The sequence below is a fragment of the Symsagittifera roscoffensis genome, chromosome 9, assembly GCF_963678635.1.
Source record: "Symsagittifera roscoffensis chromosome 9, txSymRosc1.1, whole genome shotgun sequence".
Taxonomy (NCBI): Eukaryota; Metazoa; Xenacoelomorpha; order Acoela; family Convolutidae; genus Symsagittifera; species Symsagittifera roscoffensis.
This window is the reverse complement of record NC_087070.1, coordinates 45,894,068-45,903,146: the sequence shown is the minus strand read 5'-3', so window position 1 is coordinate 45,903,146 and position 9,079 is coordinate 45,894,068. Positions and strand designations below refer to the sequence as shown.

Here is a 9,079-nt window from a genome sequence, read left to right as displayed (position 1 = left end):
CGTGAATGGATATTTTTGTCCGGGGAGTGGGGTAGGACTCACCCACACCGAAAACTTGATCATTAAAAAATTAAAATCGGCAAGAGAAACCGGAGAACTGGAGACGGAGGGCGAGAGCGCTATAAAACCACCTTTTGGACGAATTTTTGAATCTTATTTTGACCTACCGAACCATTATTCAAACAATATTGTCATAACGGACAGCGATTTCATACTCACGGAACGTACATGCGCTATAGCGATAACCGCGGACGTAAGCTTCAAAACAGCACTAGCGGCTGGCTTCAAAAGAGAGTATAAGAATATCGAGTTTTTATGGAAACAGAGGCCTGGTGTGGGAGGGATGATAGCGCTGCCCCCTGTTGCATCACAGATACCAGGGAAATACTTGTGTTTCCTGGTTACTAAGGCCACTGATAGGCAACACGTAGATCCAGAGAGCTTGGTATTGGCCTTGACTCGAGTTAGTGATTTTCTGGTTGAGAGAGGAGTGACCTCTCTCTCGTTACCAGTCTATGATCCCAATAAAGGAAAGCTACATTCGAGAGAGTTGTACGCCCTTGTACACGTGATATTTTCAGAAACTGACATAGAGGTTTACTTACATAAAAAGTACTATCTGAGCATATGCTAGGAGTTGCGTTCGGCGATAGGTGGTTTTTGTAAAGTTCACTTTATAGAGATTAGGATTGAGTTAGGTTAGCTACTAGGGATTATGTTTTTATGTAATAATGTAGATATATGATGTTTATCTGTTTTGTTATTGTTAGGGTATGTTTTATGTGATGTTTGTATACTGAAAGACCTGGAACACTCCAGGTAGTGAAGGTGACAGCGCTCATTCGTGTTACCTCGATAAAGTTGAAGATGGGCGATCCACCTTGGTGCTAAGTTTTAAATCAGCAACGAAGAAAAATTTCAATGGATCATTTTAAAGAAAAAAGATGTGAATGATGTTTTATCCTGAAAATGGGACCGCATGAAATGATGGTTTTAAGTCGTGACTTGCTTTTTAGCTTTTGATTGATCAAATCTTGTTTATTGAACCCAACAAACCGGAAAGAAATCGGCGAAGAAAATCAACACGATAGAAATGGGCAACACGAATGAATTAATGGAATTCCTCTCAGCGAGTCTAGGAGCGACTCTAGACGAGATCTATCAGCGACTGATTGATTGTGATTTTACACGAGAAGACCCGGGATTGGCGATGTTTGTGGTCGCGCTTCTCAACGCGTTGGGACGAGAGGGTCGAGGGAATCGCCCCACGGAAGTGGTGTTGATGCTGGCCCTCTGTGAGTCCGGGATTGCCGAGAGAGTTCGAAAACGATTGATGAGATGGCGCCGAGGAGAAAAGTCCGGACACGACTTGGCTCGTGAGCCGAGACTAGGCGAGCAGAGGGATCACCGGCTAGGTGAGATGCCCCTACCTGTTCAGCCTGCGCAGCCGCTCATCGGAGCTAAGAGACTACGTGATGGGCCGGGCCCGTCACACTCAGTAGACTCTTCAACAGCTGCTCCTCCTCTCAAGAGAGTGAAGGTAACTGAGATCGAGATACAGACCTCGGAGACGATCGAGACTTTGGAGAAGAAAGAAAGGGATAAGAACGAGCTGTGTGCCAAGCTGCAGGAGTACAGGGCAATATCTCGAGAAAGGGACGAATGGAAGAAGAAGTTTGAAGACCTGCAAATAGCTTACAAGGAAGATGAGATAAAACATCTGAAGGAACTATATATGGCGAGGGTGAGTCAAGTGTCACAGGAGGTTCTAGCTACGATGAACTCTCGGAGGCATCCAGGGACACACGTCCCAGGACGAGGGCACAGGAGCTCTGCCCACCGAGAGAGCCTGAGGCTCCTCAGCAGACATCACAGTCTGCTCCCAACCCGAGAAATACGATACCGGACACTCGGACACCTATCTCGCTCCTCAGTTCCAGGAGTCGTTCAATCAGGTAGCCAGAGCAGCGAGGACCACAAGCCGGACGCTGGGTAGGGTCGTCCCTTCCCAACGCTTTGATCGTTCTTCGAGCAGCTCGGAGAAAACACCCCGATTTGTAGTACCAGCAGGGGCCGCGCATGATGGGACGATTCAGAAATCTCGCGTGGTTGATATTAGAAAGAATCTAACGGTGCGCAACCAATTCGCGCGAGTGGCCACGGAGCATCCTCGTGTTTGTTTGAATGGCATGGGCTGTAACCCCGCCATAAGCAACCAGGCAATTTCCTCAGGGAGTCGTCATTTGGTTATAGGGGACAGTTTAGTGAGGGATCTAAACGAGATCTTTGTCAACGGGCAGACTACTGTCCTATCTTTTGGAGGCGCTTCCGTGGCTCAAGTCATCAAAACGACGCAATTCCAGGGAGAGGATCACCTAGACATGTTGGTGATAATGCTCGGGACTAATGACGTTTCGGGGGCCCCTGTAACCCCAGAGGGCAAGGGCAACTGGTCTGCCTTCTGAATGAGCTGAAGGAGAAGTACAGACCCAGACTCGTGGTTCTATGCACGATACCACAGAACCCGGAGGTGGGCACGCCGGTTGCGGATTTTCTGAATGGTAACGTGACCCGGTGGAACGAGATGACTCGCAGTCTGGTACGGAGCAACCCCAGCGAGCTGCGACTCATGGATCTGGAAAACATGCTGGGCATGATCGATCACCTCACGCGCACCAGGGATGGCATACACTTCAACACCCAGTAAGGGAGGAACTGGATAAACGACGTGTTCCAGACGCAGTTGAGGGAAATGGAGCATGAATTAAGGACCTCCAGCTCACTGGCTCAGACCAGTTCGACTGGAGGAGGTAGAGTGAGGGGTGACGTGCCAGAATCACTCGCCAATTGCCTCGTGCCCCTGGCAACGGAAAAGGGTGCAGCTGCTCCCGTCGCTCTGAGCTCAGATGTGAGAGCGAGGTTGGGGACTGCCCCTCCTCCCAAACCTCAACCGTTGGAGAGCCGACTTGGCAGATCGGTTGATCAGAACCGGATTAGCTCCCAAACCGTGTCTAGGAGGAATGACACGCCCGCTACAGCAACTCCTGCTTCGACAGCAGGACAATCGGCGAGCGCCGTGCCGACAGAGGAAAATGACCCAAACAGTGTGCTGCTTTGGAACCGTCCAGATCCCAGCGGTTGGGGACAATATAAGACAGACATGTCGGCGAAGTTGAACATGAACACATTGACGTGTTGGGAGGATGCAAGGAAGATGATCGGTGGAAAGGGTCCCACAGTGTCGCGATTGTATCGAATACCGGGCGTGGATTAGCTGTTAGCGGGACAGGAACAGTTCAGCTCCGCGACTACGCTCAGGTACGTGGACCTTAATGGATTGCCTCAGGACAATACCTTTGGATACTTGAATACCCGATCTCTCACGGACGTCCGTCGGAGAGCCAGAGAACTGACATCACCTGCTAGGAAGGGTAAGTTTCTGGCATAGAATAAGCCCAACAACAAGCATCACAAGATGTACAGGTAGTTCGCTAAACCACCCGGCCAGGCGCCTGGTGAATATTCGAGAGATTATCCCCGAGTGACCTCGGTGGAAGAAGTTATGGGGGGCTGAAGGCACCAGTCGGTGACAGCCTGTTTGCCGCCTATGATCCCTTGGATATGAAGGCTGCCAAGTACCTGATAGTGGCCAGTTCGGAATACCTCTACACGCCCCGTTCTCTCCTTTGGCCCGATGTGATTTTCTTGACGGCGCCTAAATTGGACCGGGGACAGGCAGCAGGCATGATGATAAGTGTGCGAAAATTAGTCAGTATGGAGCCGCAGATGATAATGGTTGCAGGCTCGAATGATCATCTGCAGAGCAGAGCGTTGTTGTCCCGTCTGACGGATGGGTCGATCCCGAGCAATGAGGAGAGGCGATAATAGGAGAGGCGATAATGACCTTGCTCTCAGCCATGGCTGATGTAGAATCATCAGTACAACGACGCTTCACTCAGAATGTAGTGACGGTCATCTTTGTTTTGTCACCGGGGTACGCCATATTGCCAGAACCCCTTCAGTTGTGTACACGATGGTCGCAGCGATAGCAGAGGGACGATTCAGCGTGATAATACCCGCGCCAAACAGAACGGTGGACCCCAACAACTACTACCCATCCCGATCTGAGCTTCCTGCCATTTGGGCTGACATTTCTAATTCCATACAGGGATTCAAGGATTGTAGCACAACTCGGTTGGTGCTGGATGAAGTCCTGGGGTTGGAGCTGTCCAATTTCGCCAGATTATTGAAATTGAGGCCAGGGATAGATGACGATCACTTGTTAGTACAACAAGTGGCTGATGATCTCTGGTTCAGACAAATGGATCACGCGGAGAATGAGCAGGGAAGGACGGTTAGAAAAAATATGACATCGGCAGAAGAGGATCTCATGGCATTGGCTTTGCGCACGAAGCCACACACCAACGCATGGTTGTACCTGTCACCGAGATTGTGTACCTTGGGAGAAGACCCGTTCGAGCATGCACCGACGGTGATCAAAGAGATACACGCGTATCTGAAAAACTTGTTTAATGAGAGGGAGTTAGCTGGGGGCATGATGTTGCAGTTAATGCAGGACGTGAATAGGATGTCATTGGATAAGTTCCAAGCTGATATTTTGGCCACGAGGGCACAATATGAACGATCAGACGCTAACTTGGAGGGAATGGGAGTGGGATGGACGCCATCCTTCTTGTCAACATGCTACCCGAGGGCATCCCGGAACCTGATCGCGAGCTTTGTCAAGGATATCCGGAAACTGTCAATGTTAGCCTTGTATGTGACATTTGGTCACGAGAACTTCGTGAAGGGACCTGCGAATCTCTTCACCCAAGCTTTGGCAGACCTGAGATTGGACGGGCTCCTCACCCTGATCGCTATGAAGTATGGTCGGTTGGGCGATCTGCTCGTGCTATTGCGCTACCCAGAACAACTTCAGGGAACGAGTCGTGAATTCAACGCGCAGTTGGAAACCGCCTCGCTCAAAAAGATGAAGGACTGGAGGATCCTCTTGCTCAAATATCTCCTGCAACCGAACACCAGCATCACAGGAGAGGATAAGGTGGCGACGGATGCGGGTGAATAAAAACAGTACTGTGCCATGCCCTCGCTGACAGATCTGGCTGTCATGATGCGGATCGATCCGCTGGCTCTGATTCATGGACTACGGGAGCTCGTCCTTGTGGTGTAAGGACCTGTGATGTCATTTGCGTTCCCCGACGTACAAGTAAGGGCATACAGGAACTCGGTGTTGTATGTCAACCTAGTTTCGGCAGTGCACTGCTCCGTGCTGAATTTGGTGGAACAGAAGGAGCTGAGAGGATTAGCCAGCGACGATAGGCTATTCAGAAGAATAGCAGAGCCGGGTTGGGCGTTGATGGACTTAAACAACGACTTTAAGCATCGAATGGGCCGCGAGGACCTTTCCCATGTCCAGTTCAATCCGAAGCTTTGGAAACTGCGACCAGTGGTGAAGGATTCATGAGAGGCAATGAGGGTCCCACTTTGGCCAGAGGCCTACGCACACGTGAAAGAGAACCAGCAAGCGTGGCTTTCCGGGTCCAGGCAGCTGCCGGACCAATGCCCTCGATACCCACTGATAAGGAGGATGTTGTTGGGAGTCTCATCTCCTGCCATTGCCCCTCACATTGGAGCGGCTCGTGATGCAGAAGAATGCTGAAATGGAGTGGAGGGATGGAGCCGCGCTTCATCAGCTGGAACGCTGCGGCCATGCACACGTTCGATTTCACATTCCCCGATGCCTGGAGCCGAAAGAAAATCAAGGCAACCCCTTCCAGGAGACCAGAGGTCTCAGCTGAGGTGTGGAATGATGTGTATGCACCTGCAGATGATCTGTCAAGGTTGAAGTGGTCTGGAGAAGTGAAGGTAGTAATTCTGGAAGTGGCAAAAGAGAGCAGAGGAGGCACGTACATAACGGTAGATGATCTGGCGCCACATGGCGAGGAGTCGATTGAATTTCTAGTGGACGAGGAGTTGTTCTATAACACAGGGGACCTGACCGTACCGGCGCGGCCGGATTCGGGCTTGGATATGCGACAAGGCCCTTCGGGACCTAACGCAAAACTTGATGCGAATGACGACGAACTGATGGACTAGGACGATGATCACATGGAGGGAAAGGGAGAGAAGTCGTATGGAGAGGACTTAGGAGCGTTGGAGAGAGACTTGCTGGAATACCAGTTTAGTGAAGACGACGACGGGGAAGTCGATGGGAATCTATTGCTGATGACACCATCATCTTTCATGTCCCATACAAAGGAGGCACCGGCCAGCTTATCTCCAGTGGACCCATTAAGCCTGGCAATGGACTACCGGAGGAGCGACCTACAGAAACTGCTCCATGAGTCACCAAGGAGGAGGAAGATTGAGGAGAATATGAGGTTATCTTTCCTGAGCACGCTACCGGAAGAGGAGTGGGAAAGATACCAGAGTGAACTTGAACGTTAGACGGGAGTAACCTGGAACCGAGTGATCTTCATGGAGAGGACATGGGACGTGATACGCAGATACGGGACGCAGTCCATAGTGAAGGTGGGATTAAGTCCTCCAAGCGGGCGGCCAGTGGAAACGAGGGCGAGGTATGAGGCTCACACTTGAGCATACTGAAGACCTGTTCTCGGCAAAAGGAGCCCCTGATGGGGCAAGCTGTCTCAGCAGCTTCCTGTACAACACAAACTCAATGAGCAACACAGTGAGGGGCAGAAATTCTGATGACCGTTGGAATCTTCCTTCATCTGGCTTAAAGAGTGGTCTGAAGCGGGCATGGCTGACCTGCCGGAGACCTAAAATCCATAGAGGCCAATGTCACGGGGGAGGGGAAAGGGGAAGCAGACGGAGGTGCGACAAGAGAGAACCAGGGGGACTCAAAGAGGGCACAACAGAAGAGCAAGGGACGAAAAGCCGCGATGATAGCCCACCAAAAGAGCCTGAGATGGAGCAGGCCATGCTGGCAGGCCGAAAAGGAGGTACGGGTAGCAACCTGGAACGTACAGGCCATGAGCGTGAATGGGAATCAGTCAAAGCTGAAAACGTTGGTCAAAAGAAGCAAGGAAAACGGATGGAAAGTGGTGATGGTGACAGACAGCAATGCAGAATGCAACGGACACTTGGAAATCGACGACTGGACATTCATTCATGGCCGGAAGACAGGCATTTTGCTCAACCCCGAATGGTCGACGAGATGGCGATTAGACGGAAGCACGTGCAGCCACTCAAACCGAATTAGCAATGTCACATTTGGAGATTGGACCATAGTATCTGCGTACGCACCGACGTCACTGAGGAGGGATAAAGAGGAAAGACAGCTGATCTGGCAGGATCTGGAGGGTGTAGTCTCTACAGTGCCAACGAGAAGCTTCCTCTTATTAGGAGGAGACTTCAACGCGCAGATTGGCAGGAGGATACAAGAGGAAGACGAAGAGGAGAGCGCAACTGGTAGGTTTGGATTAGAGGCGGACACGCACACTGGATCGCAAATGAGAGAGTGGTTACAGTTCAACGGGTTGTGTTACTGGAACTCTTTCTTTGGCCAGAAGAAACGAGGCTCGTGGCTTCGAAGGATGAGCGGAAAGTGGTACGAATTGGACGGCTTTGTGGGGCGCCTTTCCCAGAGAGCCAAGGTGAAGAGAGTGCGAACAAAGAGTGTCCAATTTTGCACACCGGGTACGGACCACCTGCCAAAGGAAGCGACGATAGTAACAGAGAATACAAAAAAGGTGTACAAGAAAACAGCCAGAAAGGTGAACATAGAAAAATTACATGGGCGCTGGAATGACGAGGAAGTCAAACAGAGGAGGTTTGAATTTGAGGAGGCGATGCAACATCAAATGATGGGGGAACAGCCGAAAACCTGGGAGGCAGTTGCTCAAGTTGCGCAAAAGGTAGCGGAAGAGAAACTAGGAGTGAGAGCACGTCAAGTGGATGAGCCATGGCGGGTAATGCATGAAGATGAGCTCAAATCGATGGCGGCAAAAAGACATGAATTTCTGGAAAGGATGAGAGCTGAAACGGGAGCCGAAGCAGTCCGACTTTTTGGATTGATGGGAGAAATGAAGAAGAAGATCCGGAAGAAAAAGAGACAGTGGGAAACAGAATACTGGGATACTGTGATTGAGGAATCGTTACAGGCCTCACGCAGAGGAGACTTAGGAGCAATGTACAGCATTCTCAATAGGCTGGGCTCTAGGTCGGCCAGTAGAGCACCACAGTCGACTAACACTAACCTATTTATGCCAGAGCAATGCAAGCAGCACTATGATAAAATCAGTGCAACGCGGGAAGAAGTGAGCAGAGATGCGATAGACCGCGTGTCCAGGGCATGGGACGAAGCTTGGGCCGACTACTTGGATGAGGTACCAGGATATCAAGAGATTGAAACAGCAATAGTCAACACCAAGAACAAGGCGGGTGGGAAAGACAATGTCAGGATTGAGTATATTAAGTATGGAGGTCAGGCCATTGTGGAAGCCACGATACAATTGGTAAAACAGATATGGACTAAGCCTGCGGAACAGTGGGAAAACCTAGTGAAAGTCGGGATTCAATGCTTTCTTTATAAGGGCAAAGGAGACCGAGCGAGCCTAGACAGCTACCGAGGCGTAGTACTCCTACCAATGTTATCAAGGATTGTGGCCAGAATTTGCGCGAGCAGGCTGGGCAAATGAGCAGAAGGAACAAACATTCTGTCTGCAACACAATTTGGCTTCCGGAGAGGAATGGGAACTGAAGATGCAATCCATATTATACGCAGAGTGTTCGAGGAATGCCATGAGCGGAACCACGAAATACAAGATGAGGAGGAAACCCCAATGGCAGGATTAATGGACCTAAGAAAGGCTTACCCATCGATACAGCGCGACGCAATGTGGGAAATTATGGAAAGGAAGGGAATGCGAAAAAATGGCGACATGCTCCGGACACTGAAAGGCTTACACGAACACACAGAGTACGCCTGTCGAGTGGGCAACCAGCTCTCCGAGCAGTATCGTCCGAAACGGGGACTAAGGGAAGGGTGTCCGTCGTCGCCCATTTGTTTGAATATATTCCACGACCAGAGTGT

General features: G+C 50.5%; 1 protein-coding gene across 1 annotated transcript; it reads left to right on the top strand.

Moving 5' to 3' along the window:
- The first annotated feature begins 6,129 nt into the window (after nt 1-6,129).
- Nucleotides 6,130-8,684, top strand: LOC134854857 (uncharacterized). The gene is made up of 2 exons (XM_063871216.1): nt 6,130-6,463; nt 6,817-8,684. Exons 1-2 carry the CDS (start codon nt 6,130-6,132, stop codon nt 8,682-8,684), a joined length of 2,202 nt encoding a protein of 733 aa, XP_063727286.1.
- Nucleotides 8,685-9,079: the final 395 nt, after the last annotated feature.

Coding starts and splice junctions, on each gene's coding strand:
- LOC134854857 (XM_063871216.1), top strand. CDS start 6,130: ATGGAGGGAAAGGGAGAGAAGTCGTATGGAGAGGACTTAGGAGCGTTG. Junction 6,464..6,816: donor ATACCAGAGTGAACTTGAAC/GTTAGACGGGAG, acceptor TAAAATCCATAG/AGGCCAATGTCACGGGGGAG.